Raw genomic sequence first — 19,502 nt, 5'->3', positions numbered from 1 at the left:
TTTTGTTTTGTTTTGTTTTGTTTTATCAAATCAAATATCAGTTGTGCTGTAAGTATTTTTCTTTCTTCAGTGAACACACGTACACAAGCTGTCAGAAACAATGAGCCAAGAGGTGAGACTGTTTGCTGACAAAGTGATCCGATTTAACTTTTTAAATGTGTTTTTAGAATGAGTTTATATATTTTATATTTTTTTATATCAATATTTGTTTATATCAGTTAACAGAGGTGTTACAAACTCCCCAAGACAAGCCAGATCCCCGAGAGAGGAGAGAGATGACAGTAAGAAATGCGTCTCACACACTTTGACTCGTGTATGTTTGTCATCTGTAGTTTGTCATTCATGGTTTAGTTTCTCACTCTGCAGCTGACAAGAGTCGCAGTTCTTTGAGACCAAGAGAAACAGAAAGGAGAGAGGAAAGAGAAAACGATGGTGAGAATGAAACATGAAGATATAAAAACAAGCATCTGTCTGGTGTAGTTTTGCTCATTGTTTATTCGATTTCTCAGCAGACACCTGGAGTTTAAGTTCCGTGAGATCGAGAGGGAGACCGAGAGGAGAAGACAGAGATCAGGGTGAGTTTTAATGAGTGAAAGATGTCCAGGTCATATCCTATAAGACTGAAAAAGAAAAAGAAAATGCAGAAAATAAATGAAGCCTATTTTTAGAACCATAAAGACTTTTTATGACAATCTCATGATCATAATATGTCCAGATATTTTTACTTTTGAGTTATTCAGTTGTTAGTGTTATTAATGTAATACATTATTTTCTTTATATTAGAGTAAAATGAAATTATTGCAGTTTTTTTATCAGTACAACACTGATAGTGCGCTACAATGATCTTTAATCTCTAATATTTGTATGTATTCTTTATACACGTAAATAATTGACCATATACATACTTTATAAATATAAATATGTAGAGTATTGAGTGTCTAATTTACAGTTTAAATACTTTAATGTCATTAAACTCAGAGTATAAATGCACTAAATGCAGAGTAGAAATTAATTCTGGGGTGAAATATGACTCAAATGTATCCTGACATTCACCCTTTCAGTCAATTTCTATGATCTCTGTATAGAAAGAGAAAATCAGGCCTCTCAAAGACGTCAAAGCACACAGAGCAGAAACACACGTGATGAAGAACAAGGTGAGACGACACATGCAAACACCAGCACACTGTCATTTTGGTTTAAAGGAAAGATTCCAGATATTGTCCCTGACTTGAACCCCACTTTGCATTCTTTCTAAACCAAGTACACAATGTTCAAGCTGTTTTACTTTTAATTGTCAGCGGACCGCTGGAGTTTGAGTTCAATCAGACCGAGACTGAGGAGAGAGGACAGAGAACAAGGTGACGCTTGATTCATGTCTGATTATTGAAATTTAACACAGATGCTTTTAAGAATTGCATCATGTTTGTGTCTGTTTTCCTTGGCGACAGTCAATGGAGAAGCTCAGTCTAGTCCCTCACAGCAGAGATCAAACGCTGTGGACAGACAGCAGCCGGCCAGACAATGTGAGCGACAGCAGCTCAAACATACTCTACAATCAAATCAAGACTTTGTGTTTCTAATCCAGTTTATACATTTCCTCATTGTGTTCTTCATCAGCGGACAGATGGAGTCTGAGCTCTCTCTTACCTAGAAACAGGAAGAAGAGACAGGACACAGGTGAGCGAAAGAACACACACAGTATAAATAAGGACCTTTGATAAACTTCTGTTGCTTTTATGTACAACTAACTAACTTTTGGGGACAAAATATGTACCTGAAATATGCTCACATAAACCCTCACACAGTGAAAGCAAGCTTAGGCTTGTTAAGAAATCTTTACTAGTCATTCAGGTTTGTCTAGCATCCAGATAAATGCCTGTATTTCCTGCTCATGTGAACTGGGGTCAAAGAATATATTATCAAGTACCTCAAAATGTCCTTTGAATTTTTGTCTGTATTTGTTGGGTTTTCAAGCATGTGTCCAACAGCAAGAGCTAAATGTGTACATTATTTTTAGATTTTATAAACCTTTTGAATAAAATGTTTTGTGGTCAGTCATCATTACGTATTAAATCAATGATGTCATGAAACATGATGTCATGTGTCACATTTCAATCCCTCGCAGTGAAAGAGGCCACACCCACTCTCCAGGAGGCGGGGTCAGTGAGACCTCGTAGCCTCTCCCGTGCCAGTGCCTGTAAGTCTGTACTGTACACTGACGATTCAAGGATTATTTAAAAATATACATTTTGAATAAAATTATTTACATTTAGAAATTCATATAGTTTTCCATCTACATAATTTATAAATGTATACATTCAAATACAAATAACAACGAGAGGATGAAAATGGTCATGAAAAACGAAATTATGTTGTTTAAATAATAAAACAGTATTTTTTTTCTTAAATTGATCAAGTGACAGTAAAGACAGTAATGTTACAAAAGATTTATATTTCCAATAAATGCTGTTCTTTTGAATTCTCAATTCATCAAAGAGTTCTGAAAAAAATGTCAGCATATTAGAATGATTTCTGAAGGATCATGTGACACTGAATACTGGAGTAATTCAGCTTTGCATCCCAGGAATAAAATATATTATAATAAGAAAAAAAAATCATAATATTTCACAATATTATTGTTTTTACTCAAAAATACTACCAACCCACACATTTGCCTATATACACATAATCTGTGTATAGTCAAATTAGCTCTAAAAACAGAAAATTGTTGTAATTGTTAAATATCTAAAAACTAATATTGACAGTATCTCTCACCTCTCTGTAGGGGGAGAGCCAACAGAAGGTAATATTAATGTTTTTGTTTGTTTGTAGCTTTACAGCTAGTTAAAATGTAGTTAAACTGATTACCTGTAGGGGAAAGATTGATCATTGTTTCACTCTGTGTCTGTCTTTCTCTCTGTACAGTGAATCCTGGGCTGTTCCTGGACTCACCTACTGACAGTCCAGTCATCAATCCTGCTTTTCCCACATGTCAGCATTTACAACAATATCTTTTGCACTACACACACCATATTATGAAAGACAAATGGATGAAGAGATGGGTGGATAGATATATGGATGGATGGACAAATGGGTGGATGGATAGATGGGTAGATACATGGATGGATGTGTAGATGGGTAGATGGATGGATGGATGGATGCATGGATAGATGGATAGATAGATAAATGAATGTGTAGATGGATGGATGGATAGATGAATGTGTAGATGGATGGGTGGATAGATAGATAGATGGACGGACGGACGGATGGACGGACGGACAGACAGACGACGATAGATAGATAGATAGATAGATAGATAGATAGATAGATAGATAGATGGATAGATGGGTGGATAGACAGATGAATGTGTGGATGGATAGATAGATAGATAGATAGATATGTAGATAGATGGGTGGATAGATAGATGGATTGGTGGATGGATGGATGATAGATAGATGGGTGGATAGATAGAGGATGGGTGGATAGATAGATTAATGTGTAGATAGATAGATAGATAGATAGATAGATAGATAGATAGATAGATAGATAGATGGATAGATGGGTGGATAGATAGATGAATGTGTAGATGGATGGGTGGATAGCTAGATAGATAGATAGATAGATAGATGGATAGATGGGTGGATAGATAGATGAATGTGTAGATGGATGGGTGGATAGCTAGATAGATAGATAGATAGATAGATGGATAGATGGGTGGATAGATAGATGAATGTGTAGATGGATGGGTGGATAGCTAGATAGATAGATAGATAGATAGATGGATAGATGGGTGGATAGATAGATGAATGTGTAGATGGATGGGTGGATAGCTAGATAGATAGATAGATAGATAGATGGATAGATGGGTGGATAGATAGATGAATGTGTAGATAGATAGATAGATAGATAGATAGATAGATGGATAGATGGGTGGATAGATAGATAGATAGATAGATGTGTAGATGGATGGGAAGTTGGATGGTGGATGAATGGATGTATGGATGGATACATGGATGAGAAGATGGATTGGTGGATAGATACATGGATGATGGATGGATAGAAAAATAGACAGATAGATATAAAGACAGACAGATTATTTAATAAACTGTTCACCACCATATGAAGATTAATATTAATGTCCTATTAAAATGTGTGCAGTTCATTTTTCAAAACAGCGTTCTTTTTTAGATGTAAATTTCTATATTTCCTTATAGCTTTTGTCTGAATCTTTTTTTTTTTACAGTGCGAGAAATTAACATTGAGAGTATTCAGGCCCCAGAGCCCAGAATCAGAGACGAGTTCCTGCAATGTGAGTTCATTTCTCACACATCTTGTCTTTTCATTCTGTTTTTTATTTTCTCATCTGTTTGTCTCTCTCTCTCTATTAGATGCTTGTGATTTGACCCTGGATCCAAACACGGCCCATCGGCGTCTGGTCTTGTCTGATGGAGACACCGTGGCCACCCTTCAGCAGACGTCTCAGCCGTTCCCCGACCTCCCTCAGCGCTTCGACGGCTGGACGCAGGTGCTCTGTCTCCAGCCCCTCTCCTCCGACCGCTGCTACTGGGAGGTGGAGTGGAGGGGGTGTGGCTCCTCTCTGGGTGTGGTCAGTGGTTCCATGTCCCGCAAAGGGGCGGATACGGGGGCGGGGCTTGGGTATAACAGCCAATCGTGGAGCTTGGAGCTGTCAGACATGTGCTGTGCAGCCATGCACGCCAATAAGAAGGTGGAGATCCCTGTGACCTACAGCCCTCGAGTCGGGGTGTTTCTGGACAGGACCGCGGGGACTCTGACTTTCTATAGCGTGGATGACGAGTTGGTTCCTCTCCATGCTTTTCAAGGGTCATTCCCACCACCGCTGTACGCTGCGTTCGGGGTGGGCTGTGGGGTCGGCGTGGGGCTGGATTTTGCCATGGGGCAGTTGAGCTCCACGTCAGACAGCATTAAAATCTGTACCTTGTGAACTGAGCGAATCTCACAAAAATAATATGCAGGTCATATTTCACCCCAAAATCAAAAGAAAGAATTATATTTTGCAAGAAAATGAAGCCTATTGGTAAGACGAAAATTATTTTTCATAAAGATTCAGTACTTTCCCCTCCAAATTTATATTACCATAATGTTTCTAGTAACATTTTTGTACAATTATGATTTTCATGTCTGCAATACAGCCGTTAATCATTCTGTCTAGACAAAAGTTTTTTTTTTTTTTTTTCCATTGAACGTGTTTTTCCTACCCTTTTTTGGGACCAGGATTGAATGGTTATGGCAAATAATTACTAATATAAATTATTAAAATTATTATTACATTCAAATATGTAATTATACTATACATAAATTCAATACAAATAAATAAAAATAAGCACATTTTCACTTTCATAGCTTATAGCTCAACATTTGTTTGTAATTCTCATTATTCAATTATGATTTTAATTTTGGCAGTACAGCAAGATTTGTAAATCTGCAAAAATCTAATATTTTAGTTATAGTAATAAGAATGATAATGTTACAATACATAAAACAAAGTTGTGGCTTTAATTCTGAAGATATGTTTAATTTTTTATGCAAAATGTAATTTATTTTTCTCTTCTAGACATGTTTATCCACCCTTTAAGGAATAAAAATTGTATGGTTATGGCAAATAATTATTAACATAAAATAATTATTCATGTAAAGCAAAATAACTTATGCATGAGGCAAATTATTTGTATTGTCACTATAATAAACCAAAAATGTTTGTAAACGTAAAATGATCTTGAATAAAAAGCAAATTTTTAGCTCCTGTGTATAGTTATCAAACTCCTCAGGATGAAATTACAGGAACACCGACATGAATTTGTTTGTTTTATTATTAAAAAAACACAACATAATGCTACTAATACAGGGTTCTGACAGCTAAACACAGGAAATCACACCAAGGCTGTGGTTACTATGTCAACAGCACAAAAGAAATCACCTGGTGCTTGATGTCACAACTTGTGGCATCATCTTCAAGCATTGACCTTTGACCTCAATGGCAGCAGAGAGCTTGATGACATCAACAGCAGGATGTAAATAAGGACACTTTGATACAGAAATCAAATCATGTGTTTAGTACCAAACACTTCCGCTGGGATTAGAGATAAAGCTAGTGATGTATAGATGCAGGTATTATTCTGAAGGAGTTGTACGATGTGACTCATTTGACCAAGTTTAGATTGTGTTCTTGGCATAGCTGACACAAGCTTATTAAATGTCTTTCCTGTAACAGTTTCTGAACCAAACTGATGGGTTTCCCTGTGCTGTCATTATGTCATTTACTAGAAAGCACAAAAGGTCAGTTTACCACAAAAACAAACACGCTCACATAAGTTTTAGCTTATAAAATGACAACTCAGGCAAGAAAGACAAATAATTTTGGTTTAAACCCAAAAAGGTCTTTGAAACTTGAGTCCCTTCTCAAACTCCACCAAAAACATGAAATATATTAAAATCTCATTCCTAGCTGAATGGTTAGTAAATAATATTAGCCATCTCTCAGGCTAAATGTATTAACGTACTCTAGTCTTACCTTACTGTTAGATAACACACGTAATGCCTATTTACTAAAAACACAATTCTAGTGGGTTAAAAATGAAAAGTGCATAAAATGAGGAAAGTAGGGACATACGTGAAGACGACAAGGAAGCAGCACAATCCAGGTCACTAAGGAATTAATTCAGGGGTCAAAGGTCATGGTCAAAGTGTCAAGACAGTGGTTGACATCTTTAGGGCTACTTCAGAAAGGTTTCTGTATTCACTAAAAATACAATTTGTATGCTTTATATTTAAAGGGGTGTAAATGCAAATAGAATGAGAATAGATCAAATATATCCTACTCTATTGAAGATGGAAACCTGGAGCAAAAATGATCAAAAGAATCAAACTCCCTTGTCTTCAGGTTTGAGTAGCAGAACCATTTCAAGCCAAACTTAAAGTACAATCTGCAGTGATGCCTTCTGAGTGTACATATGAACAAATCACTCATTTCCCTTAAATACACAGTCCCTGAATATTATTTCAAATAACACACCAGTTACATGTAGCAGAACAAGTGCCTGTACAAACCCAAATATATCCTGAGCAGTCCAGATCTTCTCTTTTGTGACAAAACTTCCCAATAACCAATTCAGTGCAAAGAAAAGAGAGGAGCTTACGTCCAGATACACCAGCATGCTGAGGGACGCAAATGCTTGCTTAGACCTTCCACCTGCCCCTGTAATGTTGCAAAAATAGACAATATAGCAGGTAGATGTTCTACTAAATGTCTAAAAAGCTTTAGCTATCTATAACGCAGGACGGACTGACCAACTACACAGAGGAACTCACAGGAACTGCTGAATGAATCAAGACAAACCCCTAAAATGAGGCTGTGGAGATGCGACCATCCATTTCACTTGCCATATTCCATTCTCCTTCGTGTTCATCACCTCAATCTTGTTTATATGATTCACTAGGATGAATGAAAGTCACAGTAAATTCACTTTAAACCTACAGAAACCTTCATATTTCCAGTTCTTTACAGCATTCCTTTAAACTTCCTTCCATCGATTCAACATTCAACAACCCTCGACACGTACATATCCCTTCCTGATCTATCCAACACTTCACAGCTCCACAGCCTCACGTGTTAATGGAGAGAAAATAAGTGCGATGACTTGTTAATGAAAGTAAATAAAGGATAAAGGGACATAGATGAACAATAAAGGAAAAAAGAAATTTAGATGGGAGAAAAATAGGATTAGAAGTCTTAGTTTCCTCTGGAGTGCTATAAGGCCTTTAAAAATCTTCATTTTAACATAAACATGGCAACAAGACACTTTAACTTAATTTTTGTGCTTTAAAAAATGTCTTTCAGCCTCTTTATCAAGGATATGAGGGATAGATATAAAGTCACTCCTGTTGGTCGGAGACCACGCCCACATCCTTATGAATTATGCAGGCAGGGCGGGGCGGGGCCTGAGAAAGGGAGGTGTGTCTACGTGTGCGGCACAGTTCGTTTAGGTTCCTCCATGGTGGAGTTGGAAGGGCCAGGGAAGTAGGGTGAGGAGGTGGGACAGGAAAGGACGGACTGGAGACTGATGCGCTACGGCGGCCAACCATGGCAGGCAGACTTTGATTTCGACGAAGCCCATCCAATAAGCTGCCTCCTCCTGTTGCTAGGAAGGTGGCAGATTCCTGTGGATGGGCACCTTCGGCGCCTGACCCTTGGAGGACTTTTTTATCCAAGCCTAGCTTGCGAAGATGCTCCACGAGGTTGACGGCGTGGCAGTCGGGTTTGGTCGATGGCCCATGAGGAGATCGATCAGGGGTCAGGAGATCCGGTCGCGGGGCACGGCCAAGTTTCAGCCTGTAGACGTCTTGCAGGAAGAGCTCGGTGGGACGGGATGCTAGGAAGTTGTCCGAAGAGGTGGATCGGGAGTCGAAGGGCACAGGAGAGGGGCATGGGGAGTGGGAGTTTGGAGGAGTGCTGGGAAGACGACGTAGAGAAAGAAGCTTTTTGGGTGCTGGCACAGCGGCGGGACCCTGAGCAGAGATGCCTTTCTCCAGCAGGAGCTTGGCGAGACCACCAGGGGGCGCCGCAGGACGGCGAACGGGGAAAGAATCGCCCAGACTCAACCTGCAGGGTGTGACTGGAGTACTGGGACCGGTCCGGAGAGAACTCGGGGTGTTATCACTCACAGAAGGACTGCAGGCAGAGCTGATAAACAGAAAGAAAACAGTAATATGATCAAACAGATCCAAGCATAAGAATATATTAAAACAATATATATGTATGTATGCATATTATATAATATATTGTATATACCCTGCTCAAAAAAATTAAAGGAACACTTTGAAAACATCAGATCTCAATAGGGAAAATATCATGCTGGATATCTATATTGATATGAACTGGGTGATGCCACATCGTTTGATGGAAAATTGAAAAAAAGTGAAAAAATGATGCAGCAGGCTAGTCCATTTGGCTGAAATTTCATTGCAGCAACTCAGAATGGTACTCAGTAGTTTGTATGGCCCCCACGTGCTTGTATGCATGCCTGACAACATCAGGGCATGCTCCTAATGAAACAATGGATGGTGTCATGGGGTATTTCCTCTCAGATCTGGACCAGGGCATCACTGAGCTCCTGGACAGTCTGAGGTGCAACCTGGCGGCGTCGGATGGACCGAAACATAATGTCCCGTTGCCGGGCAGTGAGCACAGGGCCCACTAGAGGACATCGGGCCCTCAGGCCACCCTCATGAAGTCTGTTTTTGATTGTTTGGTCAGGTATCGGTATCATGCTACCAGTAGTGACACTGACCCTAGCCAAATACAAAACTAGTGAAAAACAGAAAAGATGAGTATGGAAAAAAAAATGTCAGTGGCCTCCACCTGTAAAACAATTCCATATTGGGGGTTGTCTCATTGTTACCCATCTAGTGTACCTGCTGTTAATTTCATTAACACCAAAGCAGATGAAACAGATTAACAACTCCCTCTGCTACTTAACTGACCAGATCAATATCCCAGGAGTTTAACTGACTTGATGCTATACTCTGATTAAAAAGTGTTCCTTTAATTTTTTTGAGCGGTGTATAATATATATATATATATAATAGAGTTTAATGATTAAGTGCCAAAATAAATAAATTATAAATTAAAAATAAATAGACAACACTTCTTTCTATTTTGTTACCTTTGCTGGTTGCACAGATCAACAAACATACAGGGTGACCACTCTGATTCATCAGCGTAGAACTCTTTTGAATCAGTTCTTCTGATTTTACTTTTAAGTAAAAGTTCTTTATAATGAAAAAAATCAGTGTCAAACTCACTTGCATACTAAAATCTGACAGTTCCTGACTTACTAAAGTAAAAAAGTGCAGTTCAGTAAGACAGCAATAGATAGATGTTGTACCTGGCTGTAACCTGTGTGCTGTCACTGGGATGCAGGATCCGGCAGGTAGTGAAGGTGTATGTGGAAAAAGTGGAGCTCTGATATTTCCCAGGATTTATAGCTAAACACAAACAAAAAGTGATCAACAAACATGCAAACAGGCATTTCATACAGAAACCAGAAAACAAACAGGCAATGGTGTTTGCAGTGACAGCCGTTTACCTGTAGAGGGCGCTTTAGATCCGAGATTCAGCTCAAACTGTGAAGCCGCTGATCCGGAGATTCCAGAACTAACTGCAGGAGCAGCGCTGGCTGTCAGGGTAACTGCTGCTGCTAAGGAAACAGCTGTTGCTATGGGCACAGGGGAATTCCTGAGGGATGCAGGAAGGGGCGGGACATTAGCTGGGCTTTGGACACGCCTCCTCTCTCTCTTCTCTTCCGGAGTGGACGATGAGCGCACGTTAAATGTGATACCTTCCTCCTCCTCTTCGTCGTCTTCCTCTTTTATCTTTGCATGCTGTGGCTCCTCCTCTTTTCTCTTATGTTCCCACGGTAGTTTCTCCTGGTCTTCGTCCTCTTCGAGGTCAGCCAGGTGGTAAACATTGTCCTGAGGGAGAGGGCGGAAGCCTTTGGTAACTACGCCCGGATGGGGGTCTAGAATAGTGGCCAGGTGAGGTTTAGCGAGCTGCTGCCAGTGATGAAGAGTCAGAGAACCTGAAGATCAAGCCAACAGGAACAAATACTCAAAAAACATGGTGACACTACAATAATGTGCAATTCTTTACCTTCAGGCATCATCAACAAACAATGATCAATACTGCTACTGAATTTATTCATCCATGTTAAAAGCTTATTTCTATATATACACACACTACTGTCCAAATGTATGGGGTCATTGATGATAAGAAAATTCTTAATAATTTTAAAAAGTTTCTTGAGCAGCAAATCAGTATATTAGAATGATTTCTAAAGGATCATGTGACACTGAAGACTGGAGTAATGATGCTGAAAATTCAGCTTTGCATCACAGAAATAAATTACGTTTTAAAATATATTCACATAGAAAACAGCTATTTCACAATATGACTTTGTACTGTATTTTTAATTAAATAATTGGCGAGTATAAGAGTTTTAAAAAAAAACATAAAAAAAAAACTTTTGAACGGTAGTGTATACTAATTAGGGCTGTCAGTTTAATGCGTTAACTTAATTAGTTATGAAAAAATAACACGATTTAAATATTTGAACGCAGTTAACGCACTGGAATTGTGTGAACCAATGATTCAGTAGCCCATTCATAGAGAGAACCGTTTACTGGATTTCTGAATGAATCAACCATTCGACCTGAATTACTTTCTTTTGCACAACATAAAAGAAGGTATTTTGAATACTGTTGGTAACTAAGCTGTTTTGGTCACTAGTGACTTTCATTGCATGAACAAAAAATACTGAGATGCTTCTCGAATTATCTTTTTTATGATCTATACTTTGTGTTAGGCCATTGTAGCCTAAACATTTAACACAATAATAGCTTTAAATTATCTTTCGTGTTTTCACAGCCAAATTTAGTTAGCGATTAATTAATCGCAGCACCCTGTAATAAATTAGATTAAAAACGTTAATCGACTGACAGCCCTAATACGAATACATTTTTAACAGTTTTAAGTTGTATAAATGAAATAAACATAATTCTATTATGAACAAACATGAACAATAATATATGTACACATTTTTTTCTAGATTAATAAATGCTTAAAATATAAATAAAATGTAAGTTGTTAAGCTATGATAACAATATATAAAAAAATAAAAATACAAAATACATTTATTTATCAATTTATACCTTGTGAAAGCTTTATATCCAGAGAAAATTAAATGTAACATAAAATGAGAAATTTATCCAAATGCTCCCAGTCCATACAGTGACTAGGTTATCTGTTTAAAATGTGCAATTTCAGAAAAACTTGGCTCTTTTTATCAGCACACTACCCTCTACTCACCTTCCAATGGTTTAACAATCTGCAGTTTTTCAGGGAGAAATGTCTTGAAACAGCTGGAGGAGATGGAGAATTCTGATAGGTTGGTGAAAGACGAGACGGTGCTTCCCATTGGTGAACTGCAGCCGCTCCCGCCCCCTTCCGACTCCGCAGCCGCCAGCTCCTGCAGCTTCCGCTCTCTCTCGGCCTGGAAGAACTGTCGCTCACACAGGAAGTTCTGCCTCCGCAGGGAGAGGTGGTTTAGGGCTGATGTGAGGTTGTTTCCTCCGGGAGAGCCGGGCTGACCCAGACAAGAGTTCTCTCTGCAGCACACACAAGATGCGTGTTGGAAACACACAAAAGCATTGTGGGTATAACCACATTGTGCAGTCACACTCACTTGGTGGTGTCCACGTCTCCAGCTCGTTCCTCTGTGTTGGGTGTGTGTGATTGATAGGGCACTGGGGTCATGACCACGCCGCTGCGGGCGGAGCCAGGGATCGGAGGCACTGCGGCAACCGCTCTCATCACCGACTGATTGACAGACTGCACCGTCTGGAACACACGCTTGTGGGTCGACCTTCAGACGGAGCAGACAGGGGTCAAAGGTTAGTACTGCTGAAGGAAAAACGACTATTATAAACGTAACTGTGCGTGAGGGAGAATAGTGAGCATCACCTCTGGTCCTCTAAGGCGATTTCCTCTTCTACACTCAGCTCTCTTCTCATAGTACCTTCAATCTCAGCTGCCAAAGAATCCTGAAGGACATTAAAAAATGAGCAATGATTATATACCTGTAAACCCAGAGAGCAGAGAGACAGAGACTGGTCCATGCATGAATAAGTGTGTTATTTAAAAAAATAAATAAATAACAAAAACCTTGTCAAAACAAAAACTAAATAAAAAGTAATTAAAAATAAAAAATAAAACAAAACGAAATGAAATAAAAGACAAAAAACTAAAAATGAAATAGAAAAAAAGAATAAAAAAACAAAACAAAGCAAAGCAAAAAAAACAAACAATAAAATTCAGTTACACTAAAAAATGAAATAAAAAAAAGATATAAACAATGAAACAGAATGAATAAGTGAAATAAACAGAATGAAAAAAATGAAATAAACAAATAAAATGAAATAAACCAAACAACAACAACAAAATTGTAATAAAATTGGTCAGTGCTTTCCAATGCAAAACTTGCTGCCATAAATGCTGGGGAGTTGTGGGAGCAGCTTCATGTCTATATACTATATTATATATGTCTATACTATATATAATGTATTGTATGTTTTTGCAAATAATTGTAACCACTATTATGTAAAATACATCCATACATACATCCATCCATTCTTTTTCTCATATTTAGTTTTACATGCCTAATTATAGCCCGAATTACAATACCCACCCATTAAAACACATGATCAGCACCAAATTCCATGCACTATTATAAAAGTATAATGCTTAAAATTATTTATGAAAATATATACTAGATTGCAACGTGTATAATAATGCATTAACAGTATCTAATAATGCATTGCATGTGCAGATTACTGAAATGGCTTGTATTAAGAACAGATCAAACAGATGTGTATGAGAGAGATGGAGGTGTGGAGGTTTCTCACCATAGGATAGAATCCATATGACGGGTGTCTGCGCAGGCCTGCAGACGGCGTGTTCTTACTGCGCAGCTCCTTAATCTCCTCCTGAGACTCGTGCAACATTCCCACACACTCTGCATTCCTGTCTGACAGCTCCTTCAGCTAAGACACACACAGAAGTTTATATTCCACAGGCTGCTGGTGTGTGTCATAGTACAGCAGAACTGGCCTGTATTACTTTATCAACTTATTGTACAAGATGAATGACCTTGATCTTTTTTTTTTTCATTGTGTTTACATGCGTTTCAATCTATTGTCCCAAAAAATGTGTTATCATGCCAGCAGAGAGAGTTCAATATCCTGATATACATGAGATTACAGACACGATCACCACAACACTTCCAGGTCACTATGGTCACAGCATTTATTAACCAACTCTGTCCTGTAACGTGTTAAAACACTCCAGCCTTTATGGACACATTTCATAAGTTCAGCAGAAGTGCAATGATAAGACGGACACACCACATGAATTAAGTTACATGAGTTTACAGCCCTTTCTAAGTCACAGTGACTAAGCTGCTTTGTCTTAGAACTTTATAATTGATGTTTAAAATGCTTTAAGACCTTAAATCAAGCGGATTAACCCTAACACTCTATTTGAGTAAAACAGGGCTGTTTATAATCAGAACGATCAGTCTTAATCCAGAGCTGTTTGAGCTGCAGTATGTACAGTCTGTAGAGTTTTACCTCTGCTGTGAGCTGCCGCTGTGCTTCCTTTGAGGCTTGAAGGTGAATTCTCAGCTCTTCTTTCTCTAGTGCCAACTGAGAAACAAACACAGACATATATATGATTATACATCAACATACAGTACCATTCAAGTTTTTTTTTCAATGCTTTTGAATGTCTTTCAGGCTCAGCAAGGTTGTATTTATTTGATCAAACAACAAAAATATTGTGAAATATTAATACAATTTGAAATATCTGCATTCTATTTGAATATATTTTAAAATTTAATTTATTCCGATGATCAAAGCTGAATTTTCAGAATACTTTCTCCAATCTTCAGTGTCACATGATCCTTCAGAAATCATTCTAATATGCTGATTTGCTGCTCAAGAAACATATTTTTGTGCAAACCATGATACATTTTTTAGGATTCTTTGATGACTAGAAAGTTCAAAAGATTTTGAAATAGAAATCTTTTTCAACATTATGATCACTTTTGATCAATTTAATGCATACGTACTGAATAAAAGTATTAAATCTGGCATGTATCCTGACCTCTTTGACTCTTTGCTGGAGCTCGACGATCTGTGCGAGGAGTTGTGTGATCTCCTCCTGATGTCTTATTAACTCCTCGTTCTTCTGGGAGAGCTCGTCCGTCAGTGACACCATCTGATTGTTTGACTCTCCTGTTAAACAAACACAAAGAGAAACCTACATCACATTCAATCAGTGTATTCAAATGCACATCAATCCGAATGAATCGAATCCGGTTTCACATTCTCAAGGTTCTGTTTACATGAACCCTAAAGCAATTGATTCACATAACCGTTTACATGTGCATAGCATGCAGAGGCCAGATGTCACATTCAGAACCGGATAATGAGAGAGCTACTGTGACTAGAATTGTCTTTTTTCTCTGATGATATAGCTAAAAAGAAAGCTGACATTTATGTCAGAACATTTTTTTTTAGCAAATATTTAGTAATTGTTAAGTCTCCTCCATGGACCAGTTTGTAATATGTAAGACAAATAAACACACCCATGTTCATAAGACATAAAACCTATGTAAACATCCACATTGTGGCACTGTGGTAAATTTGATCGACTGCAGTGTTCACACGAAAGCTTTCCATTCCGACTGAGCCATCAATCTGATTATTTAGTTGCATATAACCACAGCTGATGTGTTTTTCCTGAGGCTCTGTTTTAAACCCTAAAGAGCCACCCAGCCAACATTTTTAGGCATCACAGGCGTTCTTCGAGCTTAAAGGGTTAGTTCATCCAAAAATGAAAGTTAGGTTGCGTTTTACTCACCCCCGAGGCATCCTAGGTGTATATGACTTTCTTCTTTCAGACGAATCCAGTCGGAGTTATATAAAAAATTGTCTTTGATCTTTCAAGCTGTTTAATGCCACTCAGCGGGTGTTGCATTGCATCAGTCCAAAAGAACTTAAATAAAAATGCGCCCATCCATAAAAAAAACCTATCTCACACGGCTCCGGGGGGTGAACAAAGGCCTTCTGTAGCGAATCGATGCATTTTTGTAAGAGAAATATCCATATTCAAAACGTAATAATCACTTAAATGTAGCTTGCGCCAACAGTTGTACACAGAAGCAGCTCCGGGAGGATGACGTATGAGGTCGGCGTTGCGCATGCGCATGCTCCTGTTAACAACGTTTGTTAACAGGAGCAAAGGAAGCAAAGTTTCCTTACTTTAGCAAAGGAAAACCAGTCTCCTCTTGGCTTATATCGAAATCCTCTGACATTCTTCTTTACAAATCCTCGTTTTGTACTTCTAATTAGTGACCGTTGTTTTGTTTTGATCTCTCCCCTGCGTTTCCGCGTTCGTCACTTCTGAGCGGCGCATGCACAACGCTGACCTCATACGTTATTCCCCCGGAACTGCTTCTGTTTACAACAGTGAGCGCAAGCTAGATTCAAGTGATTATTACGTTTTGAATATGGATATTTCTCTTACAAAAACGCATCGATTCACTACAGAAGGCCTTTGTTCACCCCCCGGAGCCGTGTGAGACACTTTTTTTTATGGCTGGGCGATTTTTATTTAAGTTCTTTTGGACTGAAGCAATGCAACACCCGCTGAGTGGCATTAAACAGCAGGAAGATCAAAGACAATTTTTAATATAACTCCGACTGGACTCGTCTGAAAGAAGAAAGTCATATACACCTAGGATGCCTCGGGGGTGAGTAAAATGCAGCCTAATTTTCATTTTTGAGTGAACTAACCCTTTAAAGGCGTTTCCAAAATTGCACATTGGCCAAAATCAACAGCAGTTACATGCATTTTTCATGGAATCACAGAATGTACTGACAGACAAAAAGGGTCCATTACAGTACATTTGTGAAGGACAAAGTTAATGAGGTTTTATTTGGTTTATGATGCTGCTTTCAAAGGCAGACACCCATGTTGACAGTATACAGACTAGGTTTAACTTGATTTGGAGCTTGAAAGTCGACGCAGATACTCACGTAGCTCTTTAACGCAGTCGTTCACCAGCTGCTGTTCTTTCTCCTCATAAGTGATGGTCTCCTTCTTCAGGTGACAGGCCTGTAGAACATCAGAGGTCAAGCTTTCATCAAACCCTTACGCTCCAGAAACATCATCCAGAGCCCATGACGCACCTCTGATTTCAGGGACAGGTTCTCCTCCTCCAGCTCCTGGAGTTTGGACTGGAGGGCCTCCAGCTGGCTGAGGGCGAGAACGGCCCCTGCGGGCGCGGGGTGACGTAGCGGCGTGGAGCAGCTGGAGTCGGTCTCGCTCTCCTCGCTGGCACTCGCGACCATACGGAGGAGTTCATCCTTCTTCGCCAACTCATGCTGTAGCTGATGAACCTGATAGAGCGATTAGAAGACTTTGGAACCAGCTTATACACATTTAGCCTCTATTTTTTCATGTCAAAGCATGTTGTACCTGGTCTACAGCCTGCGCTAGCTGCTCCTCCAGAGATTCGTTTCGCTCCTGCAGCATGTGGTTCCTCTGCAGGAGAGACTGACCGATCCGAGCGGCCAATTCCAGGTCACGGTCCCTCTGCGGGACGACATCGTAATGCAGACAGACAGCCAATCAATAGCTGTTACTAACAAAAACAAACTAGACAAAGCACTTTCTCACAGTTTGCTGACCAATCACTCACTTCAGCCAGGAGGTGTGTGACCACGTCAATGTCATTGTAGGTCTTGGTCATCTGCTCCACCCGGTCAGCGCTGAGGACTACGGTGAGAGAGACAGACAATATAAATGTGAAAAGTAAAAATGTGAATGCTTTAAAAAAAAAAAAAAAAACTCGCAACTACACTAGCGGTGCATATTCAGTGAGACAAACCAAAACAGGAAGGTGTAAAAACACCCACATGCCATATGGCAAGCCCTACACATGCAATACACACACACACTTCCTAACATTGCAATAATATCATGCACAAACCCACAGTGCATTCAAAAACACACGTATTCAGCGGCACTATTAATTGCATGCACTACATAAACTACTGTTCAAAAGTTTGGGGTCAAAAGATTTTTTTTATTTATTTATTAATACTTTTATTCAGCAAGCCTGCATTTAATTGATCGAAAGTGACAGAAATCTCATCTATAATTTCAAATAAATTCTGTTCTTTTGAACTTTGTTCATCAGAGAATCCTGAAAAAAAAAAAATGTATCAGTTTTCACAAAAATTCTTTCTTGAGCAGCAAATCAGCATATTAGAATGATTTCTGAAGGATCATGTGACAATGAAAACTGGACTAATGAATAAATGTAATATTTAATAAATATATTCAAATAGAAAACAGTTCATTTAAACTGTAATAATATTTCACAATATTACTGTATTTTTGATAAAATTAATGCAGCCTTTGGGAGCATAAAAAAAACAAAAAACCTCTTACTGATCCCAAACTATTTAATGATAATGTACATGGATCTAAATCTAAAGTCAGTTTCCTCTACACTATCTCTACTGCACATAAACACTACAACTTTAAAGAGGTCATATTTTCCAGGTCATTTTTTTATAATTCTTGACAAGACTGCACCACAAGTTATTTACCAGTGTCTCATTTATATAATTCTACAGAAGTTTACGGTTCCATTTTTATGAAAACCCTGACAAGCAATAAATCCTAGTCATCCCAAACACATGAAAAATCAGTAAGACATATCGCCCACTACTTGATTTTGTCGCACCAAGCAGCAGTTTTCTCATTCTGCATGGACAGATAAATTGCTTGCATACATTACATACATAACTATATAGCACGATTTGGCTACTGAACCTTAAGGCTTCATGCAAATGACGCAGATACTCACGTAGCTCTTTAACGCAGTCGTTCACCAGCTGCTGTTCTTTCTCCTCATAAGTAATGGTCTCCGTCTTCAGGTGACAGGCCTGAAAATCAGACAGAAAATCAGAGGTCACGCTTTCATAAAACCCTTACGCTCCTGAAATATCAGCCAGAGCTCATGACGCACCTCTGATCTCAGAGACAGGTTCTCCTCCTCCAGCTCCAGGAGTTTGGACTGCAGGGCCTCCAGCTGGCTGAGGGCGGCCCCTGCGGGATGACGTAGCGGCGTGGAGCAGCTGGAGTCGGTCTCGCTCTCCTCGCTGGCACTCGCGACCATACGGAGGAGTTCATCCTTCTTCGCCAACTCATGCTGTAGCTGATGAACCTGATAGAGCGATTAGAAGACTTTGGAACCAGCTTATACACATTTAGCCTCTATTTTTTCATGTCAAAGCATGTTGTACCTGGTCTACAGCCTGCGCTAGCTGCTCCTCCAGAGATTCGTTTCGCTCCTGCAGCACGTGGTTCCTCTGCAGGAGAGACTGACCGATCCGAGCGGCCAATTCCAGGTCGCGGTCCCTCTGCGGGACGACACCGTAATGCAAACAGACAACCAATCAAGAGCTGTTACTAACGAAAACTAGACAAAGCATTTTCTCACAGTTTGCTGACCAATCACTCACTTCAGCCAGGAGGTGTGTGACCACGTCAATGTCATTGTAGGTCTGCTCCACCTGCTCCACCCGGTCAGCGCTGAGGACTACGGTGAGAGAGACAGACAATATAAATGTGAAAGTGAATGCTTTGAATGCTTTAAAAAAAAAAAAAAAAAAAAAAAAAAAATCTCTTATTTAAATCGCATCTACACTTTGTTGTAATGAGATGATTGTGCTGAAAACAACACCTGAACAAAAACTCAGGCAATTTGAGCAGTGAGTGGATTCTAACTTAAAAGCCTCTGACTGTTTATTGTGTTCAATAAATCAACAGATAC

The 19,502-nt window shown here is 39.1% G+C and overlaps 2 protein-coding genes across 7 annotated transcripts in view; one reads left to right on the top strand and one right to left on the bottom strand.

The window, feature by feature from the left end:
- Positions 1–4,963, top strand: part of LOC107686775 (uncharacterized) — a 10,464-nt gene extending 5,501 nt beyond the window's left edge. Inside the window, exons 7-19 of the mRNA XM_016483892.1 lie at positions 44–112; positions 219–281; positions 367–432; positions 510–575; positions 1,086–1,154; positions 1,299–1,358; positions 1,449–1,523; positions 1,618–1,677; positions 2,126–2,197; positions 2,786–2,803; positions 2,926–2,991; positions 4,244–4,309; positions 4,389–4,963. Coding sequence (XP_016339378.1) covers positions 44–112; positions 219–281; positions 367–432; positions 510–575; positions 1,086–1,154; positions 1,299–1,358; positions 1,449–1,523; positions 1,618–1,677; positions 2,126–2,197; positions 2,786–2,803; positions 2,926–2,991; positions 4,244–4,309; positions 4,389–4,963 — 1,325 coding nt within the window. The remainder of the gene's footprint in view (positions 1–43; positions 113–218; positions 282–366; positions 433–509; positions 576–1,085; positions 1,155–1,298; positions 1,359–1,448; positions 1,524–1,617; positions 1,678–2,125; positions 2,198–2,785; positions 2,804–2,925; positions 2,992–4,243; positions 4,310–4,388) is intronic.
- An 868-nt stretch (positions 4,964–5,831) lies between these two features.
- Positions 5,832–19,502, bottom strand: part of LOC107686751 (trafficking kinesin-binding protein 2-like) — a 24,347-nt gene continuing 10,676 nt past the window's right edge. For 5 of the 6 annotated variants that reach the window (XM_016483846.1, XM_016483848.1, XM_016483851.1 and 2 more), the window contains 13 exons: positions 17,358–17,434; positions 17,135–17,251; positions 16,846–17,055; positions 16,693–16,771; positions 14,756–14,886; positions 14,221–14,295; positions 13,498–13,635; positions 12,557–12,636; positions 12,279–12,458; positions 11,903–12,201; positions 10,125–10,616; positions 9,924–10,023; positions 5,832–8,719 (listed from right to left, as the gene is read on the bottom strand). In XM_016483846.1, coding sequence (XP_016339332.1) covers positions 7,912–8,719; positions 9,924–10,023; positions 10,125–10,616; positions 11,903–12,201; positions 12,279–12,458; positions 12,557–12,636; positions 13,498–13,635; positions 14,221–14,295; positions 14,756–14,886; positions 16,693–16,771; positions 16,846–17,055; positions 17,135–17,251; positions 17,358–17,434 — 2,786 coding nt within the window. In that variant the 3' untranslated portion in view covers positions 5,832–7,911. Of the gene's footprint in view, positions 8,720–9,923; positions 10,026–10,124; positions 10,617–11,902; positions 12,202–12,278; positions 12,459–12,556; positions 12,637–13,497; positions 13,636–14,220; positions 14,296–14,755; positions 14,887–16,692; positions 16,772–16,845; positions 17,056–17,134; positions 17,252–17,357; positions 17,435–19,502 lie in introns of all 6 variants that reach the window. The other variant, XM_016483847.1, reaches the window with a different exon arrangement.

Source organism: Sinocyclocheilus anshuiensis, unplaced genomic scaffold, assembly GCF_001515605.1.
Source record: "Sinocyclocheilus anshuiensis isolate Anshui unplaced genomic scaffold, SAMN03320099.WGS_v1.1 scaffold958, whole genome shotgun sequence".
In the NCBI taxonomy this organism is placed as follows: Eukaryota; Metazoa; Chordata; class Actinopteri; order Cypriniformes; family Cyprinidae; genus Sinocyclocheilus; species Sinocyclocheilus anshuiensis.
The sequence above is the reverse complement of the archived record's forward strand: the minus strand, read 5'-3'. Positions and strand labels throughout refer to the sequence as shown.